Here is a 16,805-nt window from a genome sequence, read left to right as displayed (position 1 = left end):
ACAAGTTTGATTATTGAGAACGTGGGTTTTGTATAATCAAACCAATATGCATGCTTCAGATAACATTTTGAATCCGAAAAAAAACCGAACGACCAGGATCAACAAATTGCAATTGGTGAGTAGTTGGCATAGTATATATAGGAATACATGACAATAACGTCGTTCAATTAGAGCTAAAATTGTTGTGCGTTGTGTTTAAAATCTGCTAGCACTTAGCTGATTGTTCTACGGTATTTTTTTACGAAATTCGTTGTCATAAAATCACAATACGTTATACTTACATGCATGTGTAAACGTGATTTGTAGCATTACATAGAAAAAATCTTACGGGCAGATTCGGTTTCGATCACATGCACAAAGACAGTGTTCATTCGTTTTAAACCTAGTTATTTTTAATTCATGAACCATATTATTATCGGCGTACCAAAATAACCCAAACAACCGTGATATCATATCAACCCTTTCGGCCCGATCGGTGATCATAGTCACCCAACGCCCGACGCTCGCTCTGTCCGAGCGGTGACTATAGTCACCCAACGCCTGACGCTCGCTGTGTACATCAAAACATTTCATCCACCGCACCGTTTCATCACACGTGGCTTGAGGAGAAATGCTGCATCCCCGACCAGAAGAAAAGGCACTTCAATGTCTGTCCCAGGGAAGAAATTTGACGGAAGAACTTGTGGAAATTTTTCTGCCAGGCGTTTTCCATCTCTGAAATCATAAAAATACCACCATCGCTATGCGATTCTTCCACTCCAATATCGATGATGGTGAAATTGTAGTTAGCATCGCAAACAGCCAGCGGATGATATTGAACGTTTTTTTGTAATTGAAAAAATAAATACTTTGATACGCTTCCGGAGCATAGATTCGAAAATGCTTCCCATCGATGGCTCCACACAGTGCGGAAATGCCATTGGTTCCAAAAGCCACTCGCAATATTTCTCCAATTTTCTTCGGACAACTGTGGTACCAAGTAGAATGGCTTCAACACCGTAATCAAAACTCGAGTAGTTTTGCTCAATATGCATGATATGCTACTTTGGCCACACCGGTAAGCGAAACTTAGCGTATCCTGGCTATCTGTAGCGGCAAGAAATTTGAAAGGCAGTTCGTTTTTTTTTCATGTTTATGTACAAATGCCCAGCAAAACGCAAATTGAACATTAAATAATTATCTCGTACCACTGGCATTTTGATATCACGAGCCATTTCACGAGTAAAACAAAACGTCACTCATGACCACTGTCATTTAAAACACCTGCGCCGTCGCTACTTTTTGAAAATCCCGCTTCACTACTGCCATACCATTCTAGTTCCATTCCGTTCCTTTCCGTTACGTATCATTACGTTCCGTTCCATTAAGTTAAGTTCATAGTGATCCCGGCTTGATAACTCCTATACCTATATAACTCCTATACCTATATAAGAAGAAAATTCCTATACCGAAGCTCCCTGCTTCAGCCCTTGCCTAGTTTCAAAAAGCCCCATTCAACTGGCTGTTTTTAGTAATTATTAGGCAATGCAAGAAAGCTAATGTTTTCAGCGTGATATCGAGCATTTCAAATCACCCAAAAACCCTCCAGAAGGGTATGTAACAATAATCAAATGTCACTCATTTGGATAATATTATCAGGTAAAACTCGCAACTGGCGCACTTTCATATGCAAAGCTGACTACAATTAATGTCTAACAACATTTGGTCTTACAAAACAATAATATGAGAAAATATATTTCTGTAATTCTATTGCGACTTATTGCTGGAATAAGTTTTCTATCATTATTCTCGTATGAAACAAAAACGTTCGCTAATATTTTAGCTCGGCACTGTACATAATTTGGCTTTGAAAATAAGTAATACCTTACTCAGTCGGTAACTACCGACTACAGCATATTCTTTCAATTTGACTCGTTTGGAGAGCTAGCAGTGGCTAGTTCCACCACCTGATACGCGATAAACACGAGTTCTTTTCACTCGCCCCTCTCTTCCTTCCTGCAGTTGCCATACGTCATATATCTCCATGATTGGAACTCGTAATATCTAGATAATGCTAAATCAAGGAGTGGGGTCATCATTCATACGCAACGTTCAACCCATGCGTTCAACTCAAATGGGTTCAACATACTGCTTCCTGCTGGAAAATATATGCTTGTCGCGCGGCAAGGGGGGGGGCTGTTCGTGTGGTTAACGGTGTGTTTGCCTAAATAGATGAATACGCGGGACACGTAGCCGTGTGCGTGGAGAAAACTCGAATACCGAAGCCTGCTACTTGACATTTCTCGTCCGCACGAGTAACACTTACCCGCTTTCTAAACATTCCAACATACGTTACAGCAAGTTCATGTACATACATTCAATTTTTTTTTATTTATATTTTAAGAAGTAGTAAATCTGTTCGGTTACCGGCAAGCGAACAGGAAACAAGGGACAATGTCTTTTGCAACAAAAAGTGAGAAAAAGAACGCCGAGTTCGTTTTTAAAAGCCTTGTTTCCGGCGGTAAGTCCTTGCAACTGTCAGATATTGACTGATGAATATTTGAAAATACATCGTACGTAACTGAATAATCATCATACGAACTTCAATCTAGAATGTCACAAATGATTATCGTGTATAATCTTTGTACGTATGTAATAATCATCTTGAGGATCACTACTTGTCTGTAGTAGCAGTCTTGTTTTTAAATTTACAATTTATTTGCCAACAGTAGATTTCTACAGCAAAATGGATTTTTTTTAACGTAAAAAAAATAAACATTCTGTTGGGGTTTTTGAGAAGTCCACAGTTGCATCTTTGTATCATAACTTTGGTTCAGAATTTCTAAGGAAATTTGCATTATAATTCAAAAAATCCTTCCAAAGAGAGAATATGTATACCTATGTATTTCCACAATATTTGACTCAGCCCCTTTCGATCCACAGGTGTCGCAGGTATGTGTTCGAAAACTGCGGTTGCACCATTAGACAGAATAAAAATATTGTTACAAGCACACAGTCAACATTACAAGCATTTAGGTAAAGTATTCGCCAAGTTCAATTACAGAGAATCGATTTTGTGTAACAAAGTACTTATATGTCAAATATTTATCGATAAAATAACAATTCCCTGTGTGTATTACGTTTCAAAAAAAATTAGAAACTTTGTTTGGCAGGTGTTTTTGCTGGACTAAAAGAAATAGTTCAACGTGAGGCTTTTTTTGCCTTATATAAAGGAAATGGTGCACAAATGGTCAGAATTTTTCCTTATGCTGCAACACAATTTACTGCCTTTGAGATATACAAAAAGGTAATGTCTAATATAAATCTATGAATTCTTGACAATTTTTTTTACATCCCATTGTGATTTTCACTGTCTAGTACCTATTATTTTCATCTCCATAAAGTGAAATGATGTATGAAATGTTGAAAATAACCAGGTTTGCAAATAAAATTTCTTTGAATAAAACCTCATACATTCTATACATTCCATTTAATTGAAAAAAAGGTTGCTGAATTAAGTAGGACAAGATTCTTTGAAAAAAAATATTTTCACTTTCGGATTTTTTACCATTTTCGAACAAATTATTTGAAGAGCATGGTTAAATTAGTTGGAAAGAAATGAAACAAAATTCTTTAAAAAAAAATTGAGGAAAATGCTGCAGTGAACTCTGTAATAAATCTTTATCAATATTTTTCACGATATATAACATTTGAAACGAACGAAATAAACGTTTGAATTATGTAACATGATGCGCACGGAATAACAACTCTTGACAGTATTTAGGAGGATTACTGGGTAGTCGCACCCAATTAGATAAATTCCTGGCTGGTTCAGGAGCTGGAGTAACCGCTGTAACTTTGACGTATCCACTCGATACCATAAGAGCACGTTTGGCATTTCAAGTCACCGGAGAACATGTTTACACTGGAATAGCACATACGGCCGCTAGTATTTTCAAGCAGGTAATAAGGAGACTTCTGCATTAATTAGTTTACAAGATAGGTGGCAAAAAATCAGTTTTCTTTACAGAAGAGGTCTAAGATTTTCGCAATTCTTTACCATTGTAAAGTTCTAGTTGCTATGTCTATCATTCCGAACTGCCGTTAGTAGAATAAAAGTTGAATGTCTTAATTACGATCTAAATTGATGCTTCGATGCATCAAAGTTTGTTGAGGTTTTTTAAAAAAAAAGAAGTGTGCAGCTTAATTTTTCCCAAGTGTCCCTATAAATTACAGTACTTTAATTTTGATGACAAGGAAATATGTTTAAATTCAAGTTTTTCAATGAACTTCTAATCTGCATGCAACTATAGATAAATTTAATTTTAGGAAGGTGGAATCAAAGCTTTATACAGAGGATTTATGCCTACAATATGCGGAATGGTTCCATACGCAGGCTTGTCATTCTACTCTTTCGAAAAGTTCAAGTTCTTCTGTATGAAGTACGCACCAAATTATTTGTGCAACAAATGCAACAGAAATACTGGTAAATGTTTCATTTTAAGGTCTCAAACTATTGAATTCCTCTGTTTTCATCAATCAATATAATTCCATTGTTCCATAATTATTGATTTCCTATACAAATTTGCACAAGTTTATGTAAAATTATTGCAATCATTTTCTCATTGTTAAAGGTGGATTAGTCCTAACATTGCCAGCCAAGCTGCTGTGTGGTGGCTTTGCAGGGGCAGTTGCTCAAAGTGTTTCCTATCCCTTAGATGTAACTAGACGGCGAATGCAATTAGCTATGATGAATCCAGCTACCCATAAATTTGGGTAAATATATTTTATAATCGATACAATGAGAGTTTTCAAAGATAAAGTTAGCAAAAAAAAAAATCAAACAGTGGCGTATAAAACATTACCAATTGATAATATACACGAACAAATATTATATTTAAGAAAAATAAAAATTGCGATCTATGTGATATCGTATCTACTTAGTAGGTTATTTACATTTTATTGCAGGTCGGGAATGGTTGCAACAATGAAGCTTATTTACCTAGAAAATGGGATCATCAAAGGACTTTACCGTGGAATGAGTATAAACTATCTTAGAGCTGTTCCCATGGTAGCTGTAAGTTTTGCCACGTATGAATTAATGAAGCAATTGCTCGATCTAGATACAGGTATGAAATTATAAATAAAAAGTGTTAATTAGGGAGACTGTAGAATAACTGATTATTGTTGTTGAAGTATATTTTTATATTTTGTATATTACAAAAATGGATGATACATCTGTGAATAAGTACATCCACGAAGAGTAGAACGATATAAATGAATGTTAATGTGAAAAGCACAATCGTTTACGTAAATTTACTGATTTGCTTACAAAAAGAATGATACAGCAAAATGAATAATATCTAAAGAGTCACGTGCGTGAAATGTATCAATTCTAGATTTATGGGTCTGAAAAGATTGTTGATGAATGTGAATATAGTAATAGGAAGCAAAAACTTACTGAACGAAAATATTCAAGCTCTCTTTTCATGTGACAACTTTTCTGATATGTCAGACTAAATTTTTTCAACTACATTATTCAATAAGGTTTTACGTAACTATCAAGTCAGTAATGCTGCACAAGTAATGGGGTTTTACGACTAAGATTCCACAGTTGTGATTTGGGCAATATTATGAGCGAATTGTTATTTGAGTTGTAACTCAATAACAAAACGTTACTTCAACATTGCCAGAATAAATAATGTACCTGTTTAGTTATGCAGGAATTCTATGCTAAGAGAATTTGACAGCAATGAAAATGAGCATTAATTGTTGTCAAGTTAAATAAATAATCATACATTACCTAAATCGCAAATTGACGATTTTTCTTTAAGCGTTAGAATTAAATCTTTATAGAATAATGGATTAGTATTAATGAAAGAACATATGCTGCTTGAACTTATAATGTCAAACGTCTGTCAAGCGGGTGTTTCAATATGTCAATAATTTATTGAAATAGGATTATAAGTAAGATACAAAATCGAATTCCCAAGTTCTTGCCCAACCTGAAGAGGTAAATAATCATGACAAATTTCGAGGTCTTGTTCCACTTGTTGTTGTACTTATCATGTGGAATTGCCACAATAATAAAACTGACTCAGATATTGCTGAATTATTATACCATAGACGAAGATAAAAATTATACAAACATCTATTTGATGTATCCAAATTCATGTTGAAAAAAAAAATTTTAAAAACTGTTGGTAATTACAAAAATTAGTATGTAGATAAATTATTGTATGCTATTTGTATTTGCCGATCACTTATATTATACGGAATCTTTTTTATTCATATACATGTATATATTCTTTTCGATCCCTTTTCATTCCTCTTCTACTTATTGCCGGAGACTGAAAATATGTGTATAAATATAAAATTTTCCGAGTGCAACATCTATGCATTTTACGAGAGCCATATGTAACGAAAAACAAGAAAATTGTGAATTTTTCACGTAAATACCTAAATCTATTGTAAAATTTCACCAGCTATGCCACTTTGCTAATAGGTTATATAAATATAATAAAAAATAAATCGAATCTTTTGAACGGCTACGTCAGTACAAAAAGTAATTATAGTTGACAAGGGATTGTGATATTATAAGAGACTCCATTCATTTTGTACGCTTTTTTTATTCATTTCCTAAATTAAGAATAAACATGTAAAGATTAATGAGAATGAAAAGTAAAAATGTGAAGGATGACACGCTAACATCAGGTCCAAATACAAGTTTCAAATTTTCATCATATCGATAGCGCGTAACAGTCAGGTATTAGTATAGCTACAAGTATGTGTGGCATTTTTAGTATGCCCGAAAATAATTAGGAGCGGAGGTTGTTGTTTCACTTCTTAGTTAAGCGAATAAGATGAAAATATTACTTGAAAGTGTGAATAAGTGAAAATTACTACGTAGAGAAAAGCTGATTTTCAGCAGGTTGACACTATTCGCGAAATTTCGCACGATTACTAGAACTATGTATCGGTAGTGCCAACAGCATGCTTCTCTCAAGTGCAGTCAGCTAAAATTCCTGAAATTACTTCAGTTCTTATGCCATTTACTTACATTAAGTTGCAAGTATGTTTACAACAAAAAACTGTTATAATGATTAATTCAATCAACACCGTTCAAATACTGTTGGCAACTAGTTGGCAGCGACTTCCTTTTATTTTGAATTATTTTTTTTTTTCTAAAAGAAAAACTAGGCTTCGAAAGCCGTAAACAAGCGATGATTTTCACCAAGCACGTTCATGTAGTCAATTAGTCACTTTGCAAATGCATCTTGTGCAAATATCTGTAGCATACTTATCCGTTGGTCAAAAAGCAGAGTTTATTAAAGGAAGATGGAGAGAAAAAATATAAAAAAATTCACGTGCACTTGTCGCGATACTTTAGACGTTATACTAAGTTGTTTACAGAGATGTATGCAGATTAAGAGATCGAATCATTGTTCAACTTGACAAGTACACTGTATGTTATCTAATTGGGAAGTGAGTGAAAAATGTATCTACTGACTCGTATTCCAAGTAGATTTCAAAACCATTTTAAATTCAATAAAAATTCATACTCTCAGCGTCTGTGTAAATCCCTTAATAATATTGCTAGCAGTACCCTTCATGTAGTAATTTTAGCAAAAAATGTATGATTGATGAAAAATGAAGAATACAGTGTCGTCTAGCAGCCACAATTCGTTCTTATCGTACATACGTACTTACATGTATATGCCATTTTGCTAATCATTTGATGATACTATTGGATTCTAACATCTACTATTTCATTCAACTGCAAATAACTGTTGTATTATTACCATTTATTGAATGTGTTTTGAATATAAAACGAGAAAAAAAATGCTTATTCTGATGTACAGAGAATTGAGTTATTGGACTCAGGTCTTAACGGGGCATGAGAAGAATCGTGTGCTACGTCTCATCTCTCGCTCTTGGTTGAACTATTTACCAAATGTCTTGACAAATGACTAAAAAGTGCGTATTCTAAAGACTTCACGTTTACTTGATCATTGTATAATAATAATAATAATTATAATATGAAAGCCACCACTCTAGGAGCACTACTATAATAATTAATTATGAAGTTATGTATACTTGCAATTTGCACGCTTATGCCTACGAATGAATATATCTGCGTGTGTTTTCATTCAAAGTTGTGTGTGATTCACCGATAAATTTCGTCAAACCGTACAGATTTTTGTCAAATAATCTGGTGTGGCTCGTAGCTGGCGCGTACATACTTTTATTATGTGGCATGTGGCTGTGTTTTAATTGATCGACGCTTAACACGATACATACCTAGCTATTTATTCAATTCTTTGACTATGTTTTCAATTATCAATTAATCAATTAATTTATCAGACATCGGAAAAGCATCGTTTCATTTGATATCATTAGTAAAAATTTCAGCGTCAACTATCTCGAATATAACGTGCCACCTGTCAATTATAACAAGGATGGCCAATACGTGCGTTTACATGCTTTATGTACACACACACACACACGTCTCTCCCACTTTCAACTTATCTTTTCGTTTCCTATTTCTATGTATAGATATTTGTTACACACCAGTCGTGACCTTGCTGGTCACTAAATACGAACAATCGTTTTTATTTATTTAGCATTAATGTGCCAGTTTCTAAATTTAAGTCAGATAGTTGTATATTCGGTGATTTGCCTGATTTATACAAGTTGCACGAATCTGTTGTAATTATTATCAGAGTGCGTATATAACATTTCTAACAACCGGCATAGAAACTGGCTACGAATTGCTTTATAATAAAATTACCCCCGTTTTCTTTTCACGTGCGTTTTGAGGATTTGTTTTTGTTTATTACAGTTTATTTCATACGTTTCTTGTCCATTTATTTTCATTTATATATAGTAAAAATACAAGCGTTACATATTGAACTTGTAAAACCGAATGTATTTATAGCTAGGTGAATCGATTTGAGATGTGTAGGATTTGTTTATTATTTAGTTATTTACTTATTTTTCTTTTCAGCTCGCATTTCGTAAGTGTGAGATACTTTGAAAAGACTGTAACATAGGTAATACGCGACATTATACATGGCATGTAAGGTTTGCTCCAAAAGCCCTACAGTCACACCGATCTTCCTATTATAAAGTTATGTTAGGGTTCTTGGCATATTTATAAAGCCAAATCCATTCTGTTCTCCTACCTTAACAACTACCTCCAGTTTGTCGTGAATTATTTCCTGCTCTATCTTTTCCATTCCTTTTTGTGTTTGGCTGTTTTTTTCTTTTTTTATAATTTCTTTAGAGGAAGTAGTCTGGCGTCCGCCTAGTAACGTGCGGCTCACCGCGTCTCGGTGCTGGATCAAACTGAAGGCTGTAACAAAGAAATTTATATTTTATTACATATTCTTTTTGCATTTCCAATATGTCAAGAGTTTACTCTCGAAGCTATCGACCCCAACTGCAAAATAAATTCTCCAGATTTCTCCATAACTTTCAATGAGAAAAGTTTCTTCTTGTTATTGAAATGCTGGTAAACCTTGTATACAAGCCAATTCAATTTTTTTTAGAATCTTCTAACTAGTATGGCAATCGTAAAAAAAGTGATAATATTTTCATTCTAGAAATAAATTCTTTTACAGCAGTGTTACTTTACATAACTCTTATACTCACAATGAATATTTCAATGCATCATCCAGTTCCATAATTGCCGCTTGATTTCCGCAGCGATAGCAATAGTTGGGCGCCGAAAAAATAGTCACAACATTACGATCGTGACACCTGGAAGAAAAATTTTATAGATTATTAAATAATCACAAATTGGTTAGTAGAAATAACAAAAGTGATATTCAACAATCAGAGAAACATCTTATCAATTAAAGCAGGGTTCGTATATTTTTTGGAAATTGAAATCCCCTGACTTTTACAGGTATTCCAGCCTGAAAATCGAAATTTTCCAGCAACCTTCAAAAAATATGCCGCCGATTGCTGACAATTTTTTTTTTACATTCAAACTAATACCTTCAATATTACCTAGTAACTATGTTTATCTAATAACTCTATCAATTTACACACAACAGCCGGCGAGTTTTCGTAAGAAGCAAACGAAAGAAAGTTTGGTACTAAGTAATGTATGTACAATGTATAGTGATGCAAGAAAAAAAATTTTGAGTGCAACTTTCTTTTTCTTAAGTACAATACTACTTTGTATAACAACAAGTTCATTTCTTCGACAGACTCAAAATTCCAGTGATATTTTCAAAACTCCCTGACTTTTCCCTGCTGTAAGAAATTCCCCGAGTTTTTTCGGTTTTCCCTGTGCATACGAACCCTGGAAAAATATGTGATGTATATTCATACAGTTCAGTTATTATTTAAGAATGAATTTTTTTATTGAAAGTTTCCCAGCCGATGAACTGCTCTCAATGTATTATTCGATGTATAATTTGTCGAATTGCTAATGTGGTTAATGTGGAGACAGAACTTATTGTTAGCTACAAAAGGAAACTCACCAATTATATCCTTCCATTACCAGCTGATGAGCTCGCGATACAAGAGTTAGACCATTAGAGTGATTGAACGTCTCAGAAATGTCTTGGCCAAAGGTGTATCCTGCTCCACGAGGCGAGATACCCCATCCTCCTCTGTCATCGGGGTCTGACCAGAGTAGATCGCACATTGGACCCTGGAAATCATGATTTTTTTTCCATTTTTTATTACCAGAATTTGATACTGTTGTTATTATAAAAAGGCTCCAAATGAAACAGTATATCAGTACAAACCTCATGCGGAACTTCTTGAAGACGATCCAATGCTCTGATGTGATCGAGAGTATCGATGGAAGGTGATAACCCTCCATGAAGACAGAATATCTGACCATCGACCAATGCGGTGAGTGGCAGATAGTCAAACAGATCGGTAAAGAATTTCCATACATTCGCATTTCCATACTTGCGCAGACACTCGTCATAAAATCCGTAAACCTGTGTAATCTGTCTAGACTCGTGATTACCACGCAAAATCGTTATTCTTTCTCGATACCTCACCTGTTAAATGGTTTACACAATCTTGGAATTATTACTTTTCTTTTTACCATAATCACAACACAATAACAATTATAATCACAAAGATTAATCGAACAGTTTTTAAACTTTGATGTTACCTTGATGTTACCAGATTTTCACTTCTTTAGTCTTAAGAAAGATTACTAGTGTATAAATCTCAAAAAAAAAATCTGGCTACTTTTTAATATTGAAGTATCAAAATACTCTTTTCTGCATTTTTTACCAAGGCTTATTGCTAATTACAACTAAGCGCAAACAGAAAATATCTTCTCAAATAAATTGTTGAAGTGATTCGTTACTGTTTAACAATTTCACCTTAAATTCACACTGCTTGGATCAAAGTGCTCATGATGGAAATACTGAGTGTTGTTTGTTTTACTATGTTTTCTTTCTTTATCATATAGTTTTATGATCGAAACTGCACTCCACAATTCATTATTATGAATATATTTCTCAAACTCGTCTAATGAATGTCTGGTGATCTCGTACCTTGAGCGCAACAAGGAGAGTAACGGTCTCAACAGAATAATATCCACGATCGACGTAATCCCCCATGAAGAGATAATTTGTATCAGGTGATTTGCCACCTATTCGGAACAGCTCCATCAGGTCGTGAAACTGTCCGTGAACATCTCCGCATACCGTCACAGGACATTTTACCTCCTGAACATTCGACTCCTTGGCCAATATTTCTTTTGCCTGAAAATAAAAGACAGACTCAAATTATTCTCCAATGTTTACATGCTTGCATAGTTATTATTATAAACACGCTTCATTATGTCATGACTCGAGTATGTTTTAATAATATAACGTAAACTCTGGATGATAGATTTTGAATTTGCAAGAGAAAAAAAAATATATACAAAACTGCTCCAAGTTTGAAAATACAACAGGCGAGTGGAAGTTTTCAATTTTCCCCCTTATTATGTGGAGTCTATCAATGTTCACTTCGAATAGTACATATAAAATTTCTGAATGATTTTTTTTTCTAGAGTTTAAAAACAAATACTCCTGCGATAATAAAAAACTGCAGACATTGTAGAAATACTGCAACTATGGCCAAGTTGACATTATTACAAGATGCCGATCTATCACTAGCTGATCATTAACATAAAAATGTTTTAAATTCCAAAGTTCCAACAAGTTTGTTTTTGTAGCTTACGCCTATGCTTACAGTGCTGCTATAAAAAGCATAAACAGTATAGAACAACTTGCGAAGCAGCTCACATTACCGATCGAGTTTAATAATCTTCAGCCAAATAAACCTTCAAATAAGTAAGGTTTGATGTGAAACTATACTTTCAAAATTCGAGACATATTTCTACACAATATTTGGTGGAATTATTAAAAAGGTCAACAATTATTAATTGCAAAAAGTGGGAAATCACACAGTTTTACCCATGTCGTAGTTTTCACTTAATGAAAAATTCAAATTTCATCTAACAAAGAGAGGCGTTTTTATGACCAACCAAAGCTCAGGAACTTATCATTTTACTGTTGTAACGAACTGTTGTTTGGTTATGTTTATACAACAATCATCGTCACGAAAATGTAATATCTTTAGAAACGAATATCAACATGATTAGATCTGGATATTTTCTGTACATCTCAAAGTTTATTATATATTATATACCAGTCCACTGAATTCCAAGTAAAACTTGTTTTGGATGATCGTAAAACATACGTTAAATCCGGTTCTGGAATTGAACCGAGTTATAACTAAAGAGTTGAGCGATGAGAAAAATTTCTTTCTGTCATAATAGCTGACTAACTTCTTCAAATTATCTCAACACTGCATTCTGGACATTTGATAATCTGTTAAATACCTATCACTACAGAATTCGAAGTTATCAAAGTGGTTCAGCAAGGCCATACAACTTGTTTACTTATTTCGTGTTTGCAGGAAAAGATTCTTCATTTCACAAGATCAATTTTTAATGTACAAAGAATGATAAGGTGAAAGTTTGTAACGTTCAGGTCATGATCGATTTTCCAGGAAAAATCGTCATGTCACAACTTTAGATTTGTCTGAAATATAGTGAATTAAATAAATATTTTTAAAAAAAAGTAGAGATATTTTTGAAGCTTCTAGCAAGAACATTGAAATTTTCTAAAACTTGTCGGAGTTAGCTGAAAAGTTCGCTGGCATGATAAAAAAATGTGAACAAATCTGAATTGACCTTCATTGGCATTAAATTCTTTTTAAATTTTAGGGTCATGATGTAATATTTTTCAGCATTAACTCTGTTGAATGCTGTTTGTTCTACGAACCTTAATACTATAAAATAGTTCTAATAAACCTTGAACTTGATTCGAAAAACATGTTACTTAATTATGAAACAAGGTATTCAATAAGATTTGTTTCTGAAAGTTCAAAGGTTTTCCTGAAATTTATAAGGACTCTAGAATGAGGATTATTAATTCCATAAGACCATTTTCAACAGGTAACGATTACAAATGATTTCTATCATTCTTGTCTAATAAGAATTCTTTGATTATTCAGATTTTCGAACTAATAATCTACTGTCCCTGAGTGTTTACGAGTACAAAATTAACTAATGACTATTAGGGTTGAAAAATATCGGAATTTTTCCGCAGTTAGACAATAAGAAACAGTGGAATATCTGAATTTTGTAACACAGTAACTATCCCATGAATTTGGAAAAGGAATAATACAAATAATTCTTATTTTATTTGCTATAAAGTCTTTCGTCCTCAAGTACGTAATAATATTATTCAAAACGGCCCAATTGGTATTTAAATGATCACAGTGGAGCGTACTATGGATTTGACCTAACATAATTGTATCCAAGGTATCAAATATCTTCTGAGCACAGCGTGGGAATTAAAACGTCAAAGTATTCGCATTTATTTTGACTGTGGTCAGCTGTGAGCAGAAGGGTTTCACAGATACCGACCTTTGAAAGATTATGTAGAATAAAATATTAGTAACAAGCGTTGATGAAATTGTATTGCAGGAATGTTCTTCGTAGATCTGCTATTCCAGAGAAAATATTGCCCGATGTACGAAATACCGAATATGTAATCCTCTACTGCTAATCTACTAATGCTAAAAATAAGTTAAACTATTGGAAGCGTGAAACAAAGTTGAATTCATTACTATTTGTTTAAAATTTATCGCGACATCGCAGAATGACGTAGCTCGATGTGTTGTTCGACAAACAAAAGATAAAAAGTGTAATAAAAAATCGTCAGTACATAAAATATACATAGAGAAATAATAAAATCGTTTAAAACAAAATTACTCGTTATTACAGTGTGCGGAATATAACATGTGATTTACAGGGCAAATGAGCAGCGAGTAAGAGGAAAAAATTCGCGGTGTGGAAGTAAATCCGATTCCGTGTAAAACAAACGGCGGCGTGGTTAATCGTTGGATAATTTTATCCGCCGTGTATTCGAGCTCGGCGAACGGGGGACGTTGGTCGTTAGCCGTAATTCAAGGTGAGTGACTATCAATTTTCGATGACATATCGGCCAATCGTATACGCCTAAGAAGACGTGGGACGATCGGTGATAGAAAGGATTTGGTGTGAAATGTTTGGAGAAACGAGGGTTGTGTACCGAATAAAATGCTGGATAAGGTTTTTTAGCCGGGAGCCGATGTCGAGGCGCGATAGGCGTGGATAGAGATGCAGATTGTCGGCAGGGAGGAAAGAAGTTAGGAAAGTCAACGGGGAAATGAAGGAACTTGGGGTGAAAAATCTCCGGCCAGCTCACCTTTTCGCATAAAGTTTTAACTTGACTTTCTGTCAGTTGTTTGCACTCGTTCAACTGTTCGATCCATTGGTCAAGCTCTTTCAGAGACGTCACTGCCTTCTCCTCCATCGTTTGGATCTAAGCAATGTTCAATACCCGGTTGACACTTAGCACATGTAACGCAACGGGAAACTATCTTATCAATAAACTAAATCCATTCGATTTCGCTCCGGTATTATTTCAACACAAATATCTCAATCAACCACACACTCACAAAATGGCCGACAAATAGTGATGATCGGGTGACGTCACGTTTAAATTCTTCCGCTCGGCATCGCTCGCCGAGATTCGGTTTGGATCGACTAGGCTGTCTCGCTCTGGCCAATCGTAAAGCATTTTTATTTCGGCCCGCCAATCGGATTCAAAGTATACTCTTGTGGCGAAACTTTGCAGTAAGTGTCACGATCATTTCTTTTGCCCTTAATTATTGTAATTAAATCGACGGAAGTACCGATATCCGTCAACTTATGATCAGAGTCTATGAAAATTAATGAAACTACTTTTCATTTTGGTTTGTCAGCTATTGGCGGAGCTTCAACTCTGCAACGGTTCGATGGGGTGTGTCGTTTAGATACTATTATGACTACCTGTCGCGGGAGAATTTGAAATCAATTTTGACACGATATGAAATTGGACTACGAAACTGCTTCCTCGAAAATATTTAACACGTTCTCTAATGAATTACAACTGAATTTCCATCTGGTAACCTGTGTATATGATTGTATATCATTTCCTAGAAAATTATTTATTTGGTTATACACTTACCTGTAAACATGTGATGCCGGCTCGCGTCTGCATATGCTGATCGCAGTTGGTGCTGCCTCAATTGGTATTTTTACGTTTTTCGTAATTGAATTTAAATTTTAAGACAGTTATGTTCGATAAAACGCCACCGTCACAATTGCTTGCCCGTAGTCATAATATGGTTACTTAATGTCACGATGAACTGTACAAGTTTTAAATAATGCTACGCTTGATCTTGCCTGGGTAGCGCAGTACAAAATTTAAAAAAGTTTGATCATACTTACAGCTAAAAGATTCAGAAATTTGCTTTATTTTTACATATGTATAAAACGGCTATATAAATGTTTTGACCATATAAATGTAATGTCTCATTCATTTAACATGAACAACTCTAAGAATTAAAAATTATACAGTCATATTGAATTGCAGAATTGGATATGTAGGATCGAGGATCTATGGAATGCCTACATTGCGGTACATTTTTTTCATTATTTTTTCTTATAACTCTTCATCAGTTGATTCCGTTCATCCAGAAATCATTGGCATTCTTTGACTACTTCACGAGCAATTAAAAAAAATCTGAATTGATGGCGATTGTAATCAAAGTTGGATAGATAGTTCAACAGAACATACGTTATCATAGAGAATAAAAATATCTGTTCCGAAGTTTCTACAAGCGATTATCCAATAAATGAAAAAATATTGAAAGGTATTAAAACAGATTCATATTGATGTCTACCAATCCGAAATTTTTAAAAAAACGTATTGCCTATTGAGGAAATCAATCCGAATCGACCTGTGCAAAAGTTTGGAATCTTTCTTCATGGATTGACGAGGTTTGAAAAAAGAAAGAAACCAATAGAAAATTATAAAAGCGCTAATCTTCGTAATCATCTTCATTTGAGGTAAATTTCAATTTGCATGTAAAATGGAATAGAAATGGATTGGCCTATAGAATTTGTATATCCTTGATGGGTAAAATTAAGATTCCGTTACAATCCAATCTGAAAGAAATGGCAACAAACTAAATTGATTGATGAATTTTCAAAATAATAGTAATCGGTTTTCTTGTAAAACTCTGATTGGTTAACGTCAAAACGAACCTGTACGTTTTATTTTTCTCTCGTGTGCTAGGCTGTTTTCTTTTTTTCTGCAGTAATTATTTCGAATTAGTGGCAAGGCGATTAGTTACAGATACCGTAAAAAATTCTGAAAACCACAAATATCTTATCCGCCAGGTATTATAGAAGCAATACG

The 16,805-nt window shown here is 34.2% G+C and overlaps 2 protein-coding genes across 3 annotated transcripts; one reads left to right on the top strand and one right to left on the bottom strand.

The window, feature by feature from the left end:
* The first annotated feature begins 2,160 nt into the window (after nucleotides 1-2,160).
* On the top strand, nucleotides 2,161-7,596 carry LOC124301694 (graves disease carrier protein-like). 2 transcript variants are annotated; one of them, XM_046757069.1, is made up of 7 exons: nucleotides 2,161-2,500; nucleotides 2,923-3,015; nucleotides 3,153-3,286; nucleotides 3,757-3,942; nucleotides 4,309-4,465; nucleotides 4,614-4,755; nucleotides 4,948-7,596. In XM_046757069.1, the coding sequence occupies exons 1-7, from the start codon at nucleotides 2,434-2,436 to the stop codon at nucleotides 5,120-5,122; spliced, it is 954 nt and encodes a 317-aa protein (XP_046613025.1). In that variant the 5' UTR covers nucleotides 2,161-2,433; the 3' UTR covers nucleotides 5,123-7,596. The 2 variants fall into 2 exon arrangements, with proteins under 2 accessions (XP_046613025.1, XP_046613026.1); XM_046757070.1 differs by lacking the exon at nucleotides 2,161-2,500 and adding an exon at nucleotides 2,578-2,623.
* Nucleotides 7,597-9,220: 1,624 nt separating this feature from the next.
* Nucleotides 9,221-15,041, bottom strand: LOC124301695 (serine/threonine-protein phosphatase 2A catalytic subunit beta isoform). The gene is made up of 6 exons (XM_046757071.1): nucleotides 14,766-15,041; nucleotides 11,514-11,723; nucleotides 10,743-11,006; nucleotides 10,473-10,645; nucleotides 9,634-9,741; nucleotides 9,221-9,334 (listed from the first exon to the last, which is right to left on the bottom strand). The coding sequence occupies exons 1-6, from the start codon at nucleotides 14,871-14,873 to the stop codon at nucleotides 9,262-9,264; spliced, it is 936 nt and encodes a 311-aa protein (XP_046613027.1). The 5' UTR covers nucleotides 14,874-15,041; the 3' UTR covers nucleotides 9,221-9,261.
* Between the last annotated feature and the right edge of the window lie 1,764 nt (nucleotides 15,042-16,805).

Source organism: Neodiprion virginianus, chromosome 3, assembly GCF_021901495.1.
Source record: "Neodiprion virginianus isolate iyNeoVirg1 chromosome 3, iyNeoVirg1.1, whole genome shotgun sequence".
Classification (NCBI taxonomy): domain Eukaryota; kingdom Metazoa; phylum Arthropoda; class Insecta; order Hymenoptera; family Diprionidae; genus Neodiprion; species Neodiprion virginianus.
This window is presented reverse-complemented; position numbering and strand designations above follow the sequence as displayed.

What these genes read in the sequence shown, in the direction of transcription:
- LOC124301695 (XM_046757071.1), bottom strand. Translation starts at nt 14,873, where the DNA reads ATGGAGGAGAAGGCAGTGACGTCTCTGAAAGAGCTTGACCAATGGATC. An exon ending in CTCTCCTTGTTGCGCTCAAG is followed by an intron (nt 11,007 to 11,513) that starts GTACGAGATCAC and finishes ACCATTTAACAG; the next exon opens with GTGAGGTATCGAGAAAGAAT. An exon ending in GATGCATTGAAATATTCATT is followed by an intron (nt 9,335 to 9,633) that starts GTGAGTATAAGA and finishes TCTTTGTTACAG; the next exon opens with CCTTCAGTTTGATCCAGCAC.
- LOC124301694 (XM_046757069.1), top strand. Translation starts at nt 2,434, where the DNA reads ATGTCTTTTGCAACAAAAAGTGAGAAAAAGAACGCCGAGTTCGTTTTT. An exon ending in CAAATGCAACAGAAATACTG is followed by an intron (nt 4,466 to 4,613) that starts GTAAATGTTTCA and finishes TCATTGTTAAAG; the next exon opens with GTGGATTAGTCCTAACATTG. An exon ending in CCAGCTACCCATAAATTTGG is followed by an intron (nt 4,756 to 4,947) that starts GTAAATATATTT and finishes ATTTTATTGCAG; the next exon opens with GTCGGGAATGGTTGCAACAA.